Genomic DNA, 14,531 nt, shown 5'->3' with positions numbered 1-14,531 from the left:
TCACAGGATGACACCAACCCAGTAGCTGTTTGGATTACTGCATGACTTCTTGAACCGAGGACTGGCTAATGTGGAGTGGACACTGCTTTTGAGCCAGAGGGAACAATGGGAGAGGCTGTATATTGTTATTTTTAATGAAGTGGTTGTGGGCAAGTCTGACTGGAAGTGGGGGCCTAGGGGAGGTGTTTCTCTGAAACTACAAGCCCAGGAGAGGTCCCTCCTGCCCAACTCTAGCTGCTGTTTTTTCATTCCTTCTCTTGGTGTGGATATTTAGGAGATACAGGGGTTTCTTCCTTCCACCCTCAGGGGAGCTGGCCCCAAAGATCAGCCTGTGACATTACAAGGCCCCTTCTCAATCCTCAGAATCCGTCCTTCTCTTGTGCTGAGGTCTGAGTGGGACCATTTGCTGCTTTTGCTGCTTCTGCCTCACTTTTTCTTTCCACCTATGGAGAAGAAGAAGCAGGGCTCAGAAGCAGAGCTGGGGGGTTCCCTGGGCACTGCCCACTCACTAGTTTTCTTTTTAGATGTTTTTGCTCACTTGCTTCGCCTTCTGTCCAAACCACCCACTGTTTCTAAGAATGAAGAGTCTCAAGGAGGATTCCAGGGAACGCAGCCTGTTTGTGGGAACAGAGCCCTGGCCCAGGAGTTAGGAGGCCTGGATTCTAGCCTTGGCTCCACCGGGGTCTGGCTGAATGACTTTGGGTAAGCCCTTGCTTTTCACTGGATCTAACCGTAATAGTCAAGGGGGCTGGACCAAGTGGCTGTGAGCTTCTTATAGCTCTGAGGACAGGGAGGAAGTGGAGGGTGCAGCCCACCTGTTCTCCACGTCCTGCACTGTGTTGGGCAGTGGCTGGCCCATGGTCTCTGGCAGGAGAACAGTGATGCTGCTGGCAGCCACAGGTGCTGCGCCGTAGATAAAGAGAGGAAGGGAAGGGTAGACTTCGGCTGTCATGGCCACCAGCGGACTCAGGGTGCCTCCTAAGCTGGCCAAGGTTGTCATGATGTTTAGACCCCTCTGCCTGCGGGGAGGAAGAACACTTTAGTGAGGCTGATGGGCCCTGTGAATGCCTTAATGCTGTTTGCCACCCTGTGCCTCCTCTTTTCACACTTGCCACAGGGTCAAATACTTGTACGTAACATGGCTAAAAGGAAAGCTGGGAAGCAAATGGCTTGAGAACCAAGAAATATGAGTTATAGTCCCAATTTGAACCTGCTATGTGACTGTGAACAACTCACCAACCGTCTCCTGAGCTCCAGGCTCTACGTATAACCTCCTACTTTACATCTTCATTTGAATGTATAAAACAGCCCCCAAATTTTATATGGTCAAGGAACTCTTCATTTCTACCTCCAAGCCTGCTCCTCCCCTTGACATTCCCCATTTCAATAAGCGGCACTTCCAATCACCTATGTGCTCAAGCCAAGTATCTAGGAATTACCTTTTATACCTCCTGTTGCCTTGTTTTCCCCCACTCAAAATGTAAATCTGGATAGCTCTTCCTCCAAAACACATTCAGAGTCAGTTCCCTTCTGTCTCCACCACCATTGCCTACCACTGAACTCTGAGCCACTCTCATCTGCCTGGGGGACTGCAGTAGCCTCCTGACTGTTCTTCCTGTGTCTACTCTTGGCCTTGAGCCCCTCTCCCCAGCCTATTCTTCATGCAGAAGCCAAAGCAGTCTTTTAAAACCATAACTCATATCGTTTCACTCCCTGCTTAAAATCCTCCAGTGATGTCCCATTGTACCAGAATAAAATCATACTTCCATGTAAATCTATACCTGATTTGCTCCCTGCCTGCATCAGTTCTTATCTTGTGCCCTGACCCTTTATTTCCACCATAAAGCCTTCAGATTAGCTGTTCACCTTTGATCTTGACTGGGAGCCATATCTGATCACCCCGTTCATCTAAAGTAGCCTCCCAGTCTCTGTTTTCTTTTCTTTTTTTCAGCTGCAGAGGGTTGAGTTAATCATATTCCTTAGTTCATGACCCTCTGTTATCAATTGTCTTGCAAAACCTTCCTTTTTCCCCCTGAAATTATTTATTCCCCTTTATTTTTATTACCAGTTGCCATCATGTCATTTGAAGCACTTACTGATGAAGATCAAGGACCATTTACTTAGATAATACTTAGATAATATTTATGATCAAAAAGAGTTTTAAAAAAAGTTTCTCCATGTCACTCTTCAGTATCCTTTGTTAAATCCCTAATAAAATCCAGCTTTCAGTGCTTTTCTGACTGGTAATTTAATCTTTAAAACTATTTTCTAGTTGGTTAATTGCTACTGATAATTTGGTAATGTGATTGTGTATCCAGCATCCTCGTTTAACTCTCTTATTAATTTTAATTATTTAGTGATTGTGTTGGTTTATCTAGGCAGATGATCATATTCTCTTTAAATAATGACGTTTTAAAATCTTTCCTTTTATTTTTTAAAACTCTTTCCATTTGAGTCTTACATTTCTTATTTCTTTTTCTTCCCTTGTAGTGTTGCTAGAACAGTACTGTGTTAAACAGTTGATTCTAATCTTGAAGGGAATGCATCTAAATTTCCCCATTAAGTATAGTATTTGCTCTGGTGGTGCAGTGGTTAAGAGCTTGGCTGCTAACTAAAAGGTAGGCAGTTCGAATCCACCAGTTGCTCCTTGGAAATCCTTGGGGCAGTTCTAGTGTGTCCTTTAGGGTAAAGGTAGGCAGTTCGAATCCACCAGTTGCTCCTTGGAAATCCTTGGGGCAGTTCTAGTGTGTCCTTTAGGGTCACTATGAGTGGGACTCATTGGCAATGGGTGTTATTTTGGTTTTGCTTTGGTGCTCAGGTACTCTGTTTACCTCCAACCAAAAACCCAAACCCATTGCTGTTGAGTCGATTCCAACTCATAGTGACCTTTAGGACTGCCTCATAGGGTTTCCAAGGAGCAGCTGGTGGATTTGAACTGCCAACCTTTTGGTTAGCAGCCATAGCTCTTAGCCACTGTGCTACCAGGGTTTCATTCCTCTCTAGGTTCCCATTTTCCCTGAGATTGTTGGCCTGATTTTTGCTTACGGTCTTCCCAGCTCTTTGGTGCTTTTAAACATCATACATTTATACGTAGTTTACATGTGTACTTTTGTTATTTGCAGTGGGAGGGCTGGCCTAGTTCCCCATTAATGGAAAAATTTATGTAAGACTGGAAGACTTATTCCTTGAAAGTATGATAGAACTCACTTGTAGTATTATCTGGGCCTAGTGTTTTCTTTTTGGTGAAATTGTAAAGTTTACTAATCAAGCTTTTAATTTCTTCTAGAACTAGTTTTTCTGTATTATCTTTGTTTAGGTATTTGTCAATTTCATCTAAACATTTACATTTATCACCATAAATGTGTTCATAGATTTCTTGTATCTTTCTAATCACTCCAGACCCATAGGCCTGTCCCTTTTTTATTCCTAATATTATTTGTTTGTGTTTTCTATCCTTTGTCTCAATTATTTTAATCAGAGATTTGTCTATTTTATGGATATTTATGGAGATCAATTTTTTGTTTTGTTGAGTCTCTATGTTATATCTTTGCTTTCGATTTATTTCTGCTACTATTATTGTAATTATCCTTGTTTTACAGGTAAGATAACTGAGCATTTGGACCAAGCATTTTGGCTCCAGAGCTATGTTCTTAACCATTACACTTTTATGACTTAAATCTATTTTGACTTACGTTAATATATCTACTTATCTTTCTTCTGGTTAATATTCTCCTAGTATATCTTCTTCCATCTCTATATATCTGACATTTTCATGTACTAACATTTTAAACGAGTCTTGTAAACTGCAAAAAATAAAAATCCACTTGGAACATCTTTGGATTTTAATTGATAAATTTCATCCAATTACATTTTCTGTGGTTACTTGTATATTTGGATATATTTAACCCATCTTTTTGTTTTTGATTCGTCCTGCTTTCTGTATGCTTTTGTTCTTTTTTCTCATCTTAAAAAAAATTGATTGACCTTCGAGCCCTTTTTGGCTGGAAGTCTTCTGGCTGCTCTAGGGTCTGATGGTTTTGTTACAGGACTCCTCCCCCAAGCCTCACTTACCGCATTACTGTGGGGTACAGCTCCCCTGTGTATATAGCAATGTAGTTCATGGAGGAAGAAATGCAGCCTTTTCCTAACATGGCCATTGTGATGCGAAGGAATAACAGATCTGGAAGGGAACAGAGGTGATGGAAGGGTGCTGAGAAAGGTTTAGAAGGTCCTTAGGCCTTTTCCATGCTTCTAGGTAGCTGGATTGGGCCAGTAATGGAGCTGGGTCTGAGCAAGAACCAGAATAGGAGCAAGGATGGGGGCATTGCTCACCCAGGGGTACCATTGCACAGGCCAGAACGCAGATTCCCGAGAGCAGCATTAAGCCCATTTGGGTAAGCCTGCGGCCCAGTGATTTGGCAGACAGAAAGCTCAGGAAATACAGTGGCAGGTCGACAGCTGCAAAGAGTATCTGCATCAGGTAGATATTCATTCCTAAAGCTTGCAGACTCATGATTACACCATAGAAGCTGAAGGAGCTTGTGGACCTGGGGCAGGGGAGAAGATGACACACTCAGAGTACAGCCATGCCACGTCTACGTAGCGACTGAAGCTGGAAAACGGCTCTTGCATCTATTTGCTCCCCTGTGAGTGAGTTTATTTTTAAACTTTTCAATTGCAGAGAAGAACATCCTCCTTCTTTTCTGAAAGATAGAATACTATTTATTGGATATTAGACTACATTTTAAAATTACCTGGGAGAAAATATTTATGACTTAGCAATAGACCCCCTTCCTTCCCATTTTTTGTTTTAAGAGGCCTACTTTTGATAGGTGCAAGATTTGATAAGCTGATTGGGTTGTAAGGTAACTCCTACCTCTAGGAATATTCAACTAATAATGTTTTCTAAGAACGAAGGATTAATTTGACCTTCCTCATCCTCTCACCCTCCCAGCTTACCCTGTTTCATAGCCTGCTTATCTCTCTATCAGTCTGTTGATCTCCTGCCTGAACTGGATGAACTTACCACAGTAGGAAGAGGCAGAGAGAAAGGTGGCGAATGGCAGGGCAGCGCAGCAGCTGCAACATTGAGGGCTGGGCTTGGTTCATGGTCAGCTCCTCCTGCAGGTTGGCCTGGAGTACCTGCTGGGATGGGCAGGGCTCAGGGCCTGGGCTCCCCTCTGGGCCCCTCCTTCCAATCCCTGCCTTGGGAAGCATCAGATGTCCTTGGTTGTGGGGTGAGGGTGGGGCAGACAAAGCCTGGTGGGGTGTCACTGGAGGGGGGTCTCACTTCCATACTCAGCTTGGCTGCCTCTTCCTGCTTCCCATTGATCTTGGCCACTCTCTTCAGGGACTTCAGGGTGAGGTCCAGTCTCCCCTTGCAGGAGGACCAGAGCGCAGACTCAATGAAGAACCTGTGGGTTGGGGGAAGATGGGGGGTGGGCAGGACTTCAGCCTAGGTTAACAGAGACTTGTGAGAAGAGCACAGGCCAGTGCAGCAAGGTACCTTGGAGGGGTGGAGAGAATTCTGGGCTGGGAGTTTGGAGTTCTGGGTTCTGGTCCCGGGATTGCCAATGCTTTCTGGGGAGATCTGGAACAGTCCTACCTCTCCTACCCCTGGGTCATGTCTTCCTCACCTATCAAATTGGGCATTGGTTCTTTCTGCTTTGATCTGCTTTGATACTGGGACGAGGTAGGAGGTGCTCTAGGAGACGCTATGCCTATCTGTGACTTATTGTGAACCCTCTACCCACCCTCAGGTCCCATGCACCTGGAGTAGATGAAGAAGACAAAGGAGGGCACAGAGACCAGCAGCTGCAGGAGGCGCCACTGGGGCATGGCATAAGCCATACCAGCCAGGAGGAACTGGCTCACGCTTAAGATGAATCCAATTAGGAGGCCCAGACCTGCTCGGGCATGGATAGGAAGCCACTCTAGACCTGGGGGAAAGGAACAGAGCTCAGGTAGAAGTTAGGACTTGTGTGGTTTGTATGTATGTGGTGGGCAGTGGCCACTTCCATGTGGATGAGGAACCTTATATTGGAGCAGAAGAGCTTCTTTCTTAAGCTCGGTCTGCTCTTTCAGTCTAGGCTCCTCAGAGGGTAATATAAGGATGGTTTGACCACGGGCTAGGTTTAGCATGTGCGTGCGTGTGTGTGTGTGTGTTGCTTCAGTGGAGCAAGAAATGGGCTGGGAGGCTCTGAATTCCCAGACGTGCTCTTTCTTCGATGTTCCCAACCCCAAAATTCACATTTCCTGGCTTCCCCCCAAACCTCTTTTGACCTGCCTATAGCCACCTCTCTGAACTTTCAACAACTCATTTTAATTCAACAAACATTTAGGGTTGGCAACTGTGTGCCATGCCTTTGCTTGGCCAGAGGAATAGAGATGAGTGAGACTCAGGCCATTCTGCATCACTTTCATTTGCTCCAGTAGTTCACATTTTCTGGACTCTGGGCCTTGTAGATTCTACTCTTTCTATCTAGAACTCTGCTCCAGCACGTTATCCATCTCTTTTCCTGCTTTTCACTGTCTTTCAACTCTGAGCTTGAATGTAACTTAATATCAGGGTCCTTTTTTGGCCCCCCCAAGTCATGACCGAGCACCCTATTTCTTGGCTTCCACATCACCCAAGATGCCCCCCATTCCAAACTCTAGCACACCAAATTGTAATTACTTGGCAGCCATCTCCAGTAGATTGTTAACCCTGTGAGGTCATGGTAGTGTCCCTCTGTTCACTTCTGTATCTACAGTGGCGTGTCTGACACAAAGTAAGTGCGTGTTGAAACTTTGTTGAGTAAATGAATGTTGAATCAAAGGCTCACAGTTTGATTGACCTCTCCAAGCAACCCCACTCCAGTCTCTATTAAGTCTGTTCTCTTCTTAATGATCCCTAAACCCTAAATGAAGTCTAGCCCCCAAATAGCCAAAGCCACCAAAGATGCTATGATTTTAAGTCCTTTTTGTCCTGGGCACTGCCCACTCCAGGAGAGAACTTGACAGGTGGGTATGCTGGGACAAGCGGACTCAGCTTTATACTAAGGAAAGAAGCTGAGCTCTGAATTTGTCAGGTCCCTGGGTCCACTGAACCCCTGTGATTCAGGAGTCTGCATAAACCTGACCCTCCCAGGGTCCTCCTCACTCAGTGTTACAGCGTTGCAGTTGATGCCATTCATAGCCATGCCCGAGAGGAAGCGGCAAGCACAGTAGGCTGGGAAGTTGGGTGTGAAGGCAGCGCAGGAACCTGACACCGCTAACTGCAGGTAGACCCAGATCAGCACTTTCCGGCGGCCCAGCCTGTGGATGGAGGGGAAACCTGAGTCCAGAGAGCACATTGCTTCCTCCCCTGCCCCAGGTCCCTGGCTGTAGGGTCCCTGGTGCCCTGGGCAATCTAACAAATGCTTGTGAGGCTACATGTGACTTTGAGGTAGGTGTTCAGATGGTAAGTGGGAAATAATAGGGTGAGGGCTGGGATCTGGGGGCTCTGAGCCTTTGGAGGCTTGTTGGGTTGCCGCTGTCCAGGGTCCTGACAGATTCTAGTAAAGAAAAAAAAAACACCTGGGTAAATCATCTGCCGTAGAGTTGATTCCAACTCATGGCGACCCCATGTGCGTCGGAGTAGAACTGTGCTCCATAGGGTTCTCAATGGTTGATTTTTTTTCAGAAGTAGGTCACCAGGCCTTTCTTCTGAGGCATTTCTGGGTGGACTCGAACTTCCAACCTTTTGGTTAACAGTCAAGTGTGTTAGCCATTTGCACCCCTCAGAGACTCCTCACACCTGTCTAGAAGGGCCCAAACCCTTGGAATCACAGGGGGACTCTGAAGACAATTCATGCCTGGGCCCCACTCAAGACTTGCTGACTATCCAGAAGATAAGCTGGAAACCTGATTTTTAACAGCCTTCTGAATTTTGGGAACTGCTACCCTGGGTTGAGATTGATTCTTCTGCTATTGGCTGATGATCATGCCTGTCAAACCTCTCTCAGGAGACAGTCTTTTGTTGTGATTTTTAATTTCTCTTTTTGGGGAAACCTTTGCAAAGTTTATGCCTTTATAGGACAGATATGACTGTGGTTTATACTTTACGAAGGATAAAGCTGATTTGCAAAAATACGAGTCGGAATTGACTTGACAGCAATGAGTTTGGTTTTAGGAAACTCTGGTGGCCTAGTGGTTAAGAGCTATAGGTGCTAACCAAAAGGTCAGCAGTTTGAATCCACCAGGCACTCCTTGGAAACTCTATGGGGCAGTTCTACTCTATTCTATAGGGTCACTAGGAGTCAGAATTGACTAGACAGCATTGGGTGGTTTAAAGCTGATTTCGTGTATGTTTGACTGTCTATCACATTTCTAATACTTAAAATTTTATTCTGTGAAAAATTGTCCCTGCTCCCCATCTCATGATTTGACCTGGAAGAAGGTCAAAGTTAGGGCAAAAAACACTGAGTTCTAGGTACTGTGCTAGACCCAATTCTCTCAGTCTCTAATTTATCCCTCACCACAACCCTATGGGGTTATGATCATTACCCCTATTTTTTAGATAGAAAAACAAAGCCCAAGAGAGGTTATGTGACTTGTACATAGACATACAGTAAAAAATGTATCTGAGCCTTTTCTAGTTCTTATTGATTCTTAAGTCTGTGTTTGTTTCTATGACATCCACACATCACATAGAGCGCAGAAGTGATGGAAAGAGACTTCTTCAGGGAGTCAGAAAACATGGATTCCAGTCCTGCTTTTGCCACTCATTGGCTGTGTGACTGTACTTTTTAAAAAAGTAGACATTCGATATTTATTTTTTAAAATGATAAAAGTAATACATGTAAATTATAAAAGTAATGAATTATTATAAGAATTTAAACAATATAGTAATGAAGAATGAAAAGTAAAAAAATTCTCTCCCTCTTTCCAATTTTGCTCCTCAGAATTAACGACTGATAGCTTTCTTGGGTTCCTTCTAGGCAGTTTGGACTAGTTATTTAGCATCCTTGAACCTCAGTTTCCTCCTCGGTGAAACGCACATAATAATACCATTCATGCTGGCCTCACAAGGCAATTGTGAGGAGTAACTGAAATAAGAAGAGGCATGGAAGGTGCTGTTGGACCATTGAATGATTCCTACAGACTTGCCAGACATGGTTAGGCTTGGATAGATCAGACTGTGTCTCTCTCTGGACCCCCAGGGATGCCAGCCTCCCCTCCATGTCCAGCCTAGAGTGCCCATGCCTTTGTTCCTTGATCCAACCTTGTTCATCACTGACCTGTCTGCCAAGGTCCCAAAAACCAAGCTTCCGACCAGCAACCCTGCTATGTATAAGGACTGACTCAGCTGGGGCAAGGACTTGTGTGTGCACACCAGGTCCCACTGTGAAGAAGGAAGAGCTGGGGTTAAGGAGAGCTAGGTGTGGCCCCAGGGAAGCCCCATTCCCTCTCTTCTGGCGAGGCTGACAGTCCTGGATTGGGTCCAGCACATGAGGAGTACCTCCCCTCCCCCAGCTACTCACTCTTGCATCACCTTCTCTTGGTTATTTTAAACCATGTGAAAGACATTTTGGGCATCCCAGTCTACTCTTTCTTCTCTGAGCACTAACCCCTCGCCCTCCAGGACAGAGTTCCTGTAGTCTTATTTTACCCCATGAACCTATCCCTCCCTGGTCACAACCAACTGGCTCTGTAAAAGACATGTGACCCTGGGGCTGGACTAAGCTAATCAGGTTTTTTTTTTTTTTTTTTAATTTTATGAATTTGGAAATGTGACTCAGAGAAAAAGGATTTGTAAGGACATCTAAAGTTGGAGTAGACGTGGAGTTGAGAAAGAGGGAGAGGAGAAGGAAGGAGAAGAATGCACATGGAACACACAGTGGTAAGTGGGTCAAGGATATTATGGACAGGAACCTGAGGAATGAAAGGATAAGAAGCAAGAGGATGTAGGAAAGATGCAAGAAGTCAAAGGAGTGCAAATAAAACCAAATCTGTACGTAGTCTAGTAATGAAACTGAAGCCAGATTAGAAACTGCACAATGGATACTGAATAGTCAGAAAGACTCTCTCTGCCCCTGATCTGTTCTAAAGTGCTTGTTATCTGCCAAAGCAATGGTTGCATGGAGCTGGTATCACCCTAGGGTTAGTACAGGCTTTCACCATCTGTGTTCTCTTCATGTGGATCTGAAACCCCTGAGGAGGAAATATTTCTCTGTGCTCCTGTTGTTGTTGGGTGCCAGTGAGTTGATTCCTACTCACAGCGGCCCCATGTGATAGAATAGAACTGCCTCATAGGGTTTTCTTGGCTGTAATAGTTTTTCAAATATAATTTACTTTATTTCTGGTGTTGTTGTTGAGAATATACACAGCAGAACTGCACCAATTCAACAGTTTCTACATGTACAATTCAGTGACATTGATTACATTCAAGTTGTGCCAACATTCTCAGCCTCCTTTTCTGAGTTGTTCCTCCCCCATTAACATAAACTCACTGCCCCCTAAGTTTTCTGTCTAATCTTTCAAATTGTTGTTGTCAATTTGATCTTGTATAGATAAATCTTAAAAGAGCACAATGTTCAATGCAGACATTTTTTTACTGGTTAAGCTAAATTATTGTTTTGTTTTAAAAAGACTTCAGGGGATATTTTTGTTTTAAGGTTTAAAGATTACCTCAGGGCAGTAGTTTCAAGGGTTCATCCAGCCTCCATGGCTCCAGAAAGTCTGGAGCCCATGAGAATTTGAAATTCTGTTCTGCATTTTTTCCCCCCTCGTGATTAGGATTCTTCTATAGAAACTTTGATCAAAATGTTCAGTGATGGTAGCTGGGCACCCTGCAGTTCTTTTGGTCTCATGGCATAAAGGAGGCGGTTGTCCATGAAGGCAATTAGCCACACATTCCATTTCCTCCTTCTATTCTTGACTCTCCTTCTGCCTCTGTTGCTCCAGGCAAATACAGACCAATTGTCATGCCTTGGATGGTTGCTTACAAGCTTTTAAGACCCCAGGCCCTGCCCAAGGAACCAAGAGGTAAAACAGAAGCACTAAACATGTTATTAGACCATAAACTGGGATGTCGCATGAAATCATGACCCTAAACCTCTAAATCAAGGAACCAGATCCCATGAGGTATTTGGTCGTACTTGACTGCAATCTTTACGGAAGCAGATCACCAGGCCTTTCTCACACAGAGCCACTGGGTGTGTTCAAACTGCTAACCTTTTGTTTAGCAGCTGAACACTTAACTTTTGTGCCACCAGGGCTTCTTTATCACTAACAGGAAGCAAGGTCTAGGAATAGACAGTGGTGGATCTGAGGCAGACTAAGAGAATTGCTGCCTAGGACAGTCTTGTGCTGCTGACTTGATAAGGGATACAATAAATGAGGGATGTTATGAGTCTGGCCTCAAAGGAAAGAAAAGCAGTAAAAGAAAACAAATGGCTGTGGAACCAGGGAGTAGAGAGATGAAATCGTAGCTATTATTGGTCTGCAGTACAGGAATGGACAAGTGGCTCAGGCTGGGTCATTCATGATAACATATGCCACTCTGCCCTATAGTCATTGGACCAAGGGGCAAGCACATGACCCCGCCAACCAATCAGTCTTTCTTAGAAAGTTTCAAAGTTGGAGTTGGGAGACAGAAACCTTATTCTCCCTGGCCATAAAGTTATCAGGAGTAATCCCAGAATGACACATAGCCTCCTTATGGGGAATTCTTGTTCACTGTAGATGTGCTGAACATGCAAAGAAAAGCAGAGATGAGAGCCAGCAAGGTTCATGACGACACCCACGGTTTTGGCTCCCGTTGTCCTTAGAGACAGCTTCGCCTCTCCCGGTCTTGTAGTTTGGTTATAGGAGTTTTTGTATACACCTTTTGACTTAAATTAGCTTGATTGGAGTTACGATGTCTTGCAAACAGGGTCCTGACTAATATAGGCTCAGATAGGAGCTGCTGGTTATTGCCCAAGACACTTTAATACACAAGAAAACAACAAGAAGATCTCAGGCAGAGTTTTTATTGTAACTCATGGCCGGCATCTTTTTCTTTTTGTATTTATTTTATTGCTTTGCATTCAGAGTACCGAAGTGTCCCTTTGGGATATTAGGCTATTTGTGAATTCCTTCCAAGGGACGGGATGGGATTTGGTCTCTTTCAGGTGTTATGCTTCTGTGCTTGCCAGATACAGCCATGTGGGCTGGGATGGAGTGTCTTCATTGTGATTAAGCTTCTTGCTTAAGTAGCCCCTGTTGGCTTGTGAGCCGTTTCATTTGCTTCACCAACCAGAAGGTCCAGCTTCACGTTGGGTTATACTTGTAAGCTGCCGTTATTCTAATGAGATGCTTTCCTGACACAACCACAGGCTTTGAAACATTATTGACCCCAAGAAGAGGTCTTTTACTGCCCCATCCCCGTGTGTGGCAGGTGGATTATGGTCCCGTCTACAGGGCCTATTAGAAGAGCATTGGATTAATACTGGCGTCTCCATTCAAATGTATCCGTAACTGTCTTAGGGAATAGGTTAACTGTGTGCATCTGGCCTTGTAGTCATTAAAACGAAAAAGGTGAGATTACTAGCAAGTTTCCATTTAGATGGAAATCCAAGGTGCCCACTCACCTAGATACTTTGCTCTGGATGGCAAGAAACCGGAGCTTTTGGATCAACCTACCTGCCATAGGTAGTTTGATAGTTCCTGGAATCTTGTCCTTGAAAGGCAGAGAGTGGGGAAAAGGAGAGAGATGGGGGAGCAGAACAGGGAGGACTGATCGCGTACAACAAGTGCAGGTGGGTGGCAAGGATAGCTCGGAGCTTGGTTTAAGACTGGAGAATAATGAAGAAAATCCCGTATGCACAAAACTATGCACTTAAGGGATAGCAATAGGTGGAGGTGCCTATGTGCATCAGAGGGAGGAGGGCTAGGATACTTAGTCACCTTCTTCTTCTGTGTCTTGAGTCTGTCTAGTGGACGTATGGCTTCAGTTTCAGACACACGCTGCATTAGGTGAGTTTGGGGCTATGCCTGACCATGGCCTTTTCTCAGGGCATCTTCTAATGGGCACATAATTCCACCATACTCCCATCCAGACCAGCTAATTAGATGAGGTGTGGCCCTCTGAGCCAAGTGGGAGGAGGGAGGCTCATCAATGTGTTGAGCTCAGCCAATCAGAGCTTTCTAAGAATTTGAATTAAGATACAGAGAAAAGTTCTGGTTGGCAGTGGGCTTGTAAGATGAGCACACAGAAGGAGCAGGTGGAGGAGAGAGGGGAACCAAGTAGGTGTACAAGGATGAATACCTCTGGTGTTCCCATCCCTGGTTCCAGGTTACGTGAGGCCTGAGCACACTATATTTTCTGTCTCTGGATTTTCTAAGATATTTGTATCCTTGCAGCCATGCCTCCTTTTCCCATGAGCTGATTAAGAGGGCTTCTCTTCCTTGTAGCCACTGACTAGAACAGCTGTTGAGCACAATCGATATGACAGCTACTAAGTGCAGACTGAGGCCTGATGAACCACTCAGCAGGCCAGGATGACTCTACATTTGGGTGTGTGTGTGTTTGGGGGTGGGGGCGTTAAATCACTATAGATGAAAGGACCCCCACAGCCCTGTTAGCCCTGTTTTCTTTCCTATCTTAGCTCCTTGGCTGCTGTCCATCTCTTGGCCCCAGCTGCTTGAAAGAGATTACTAGATGAAGCCAAGAAACCTGGAACTTTGAGCCCAGGACCTCCTCCTCAGGAATCCCTCCCCCCGCCCCCAGCAATCCCTCCCACTTCCTCTCCTCCTGTTCAGGAATCACTCCCATTCCCCTGCCCCTCAAGAATCCTTCCCATCCTCCCCCCCTCCCATGCTTCCTGCCTCCTTTTTCCCACCTCCAACACCCCTTGGAATTCTCCAGTCCCCAGGCTTCTTTGACTTCCTGAGGAACCCATGAAGAACATTAACTCCTGTGGCAGTGTCTCCCTCTGTCTAGTGGGTGCTGGGGACAGACAGCAGCTTTCTGCAAGGACTTCCATGTCTCTGCTCCCAGGAAGTCCCATAACTCCAACCGTCTTTCTCTTACTTGCATTTTGGGCAAAGCTCTTCATAGTTCCAGGGTCTTCCCACATTCAGACCTTCTGTGTCTGTGTGGGGGGATAATAAGATGGAGACATAGGGGTGGGAGGGGGGCAGGGAGCCCAGGTCCTCACCTCAGTCACGATGGTGGAAGGGAAGGTGCTGTTGTCGTAGATCCAGCCATCGGTGCAGGGCTCTGTGGCCCCTGTGACGTTGGCCTCTGTGCCGTTGGCAGAGAGTGGTCCCCACTGTGGGGAGGTGAAGCGAAGGCAGGACTCAGGCTGCCCCCGCCTGTCCCGGGGCAGCCAGGCCTCCAGCCCCCCATCCTTGCTGAGGTTGGCGTCGGCAGGTGGGCGGCAGTGGTGGGTGGGGGTGGCCGCGGTAAAATTCTGCAGAGCAGCTTGCAAAAATAACAGGAGCATGGGGAGGACGGTCAGAGTGACCTGGATCCGCTGGAAGCGGCCCACACCCCCCACCTGCTGCAGGAGGTCATTGAAGGTCAT

The 14,531-nt window shown here is 45.7% G+C and overlaps 1 protein-coding gene across 1 annotated transcript; it reads right to left on the bottom strand.

Annotated features, from left to right (window-relative positions):
- Window positions 1–359: 359 nt before the first annotated feature.
- LOC100669223 (solute carrier family 22 member 6-like) lies at window positions 360–14,531 on the bottom strand. Its single transcript, XM_010599101.1, is given in 11 exon segments — window positions 360–394; window positions 397–443; window positions 816–1,019; window positions 4,072–4,180; window positions 4,333–4,547; window positions 5,027–5,142; window positions 5,291–5,414; window positions 5,771–5,939; window positions 7,142–7,296; window positions 9,261–9,364; window positions 14,163–14,531. Coding segments are annotated over 11 exon segments (1,647 nt in total).

The sequence above is a fragment of the Loxodonta africana genome, chromosome 7 (genome assembly GCF_030014295.1).
Source record: "Loxodonta africana isolate mLoxAfr1 chromosome 7, mLoxAfr1.hap2, whole genome shotgun sequence".
In the NCBI taxonomy this organism is placed as follows: Eukaryota; Metazoa; Chordata; class Mammalia; order Proboscidea; family Elephantidae; genus Loxodonta; species Loxodonta africana.
Note: the sequence above shows the minus strand (reverse complement) of the source record. Positions and strands in the feature narration are given on the sequence as shown.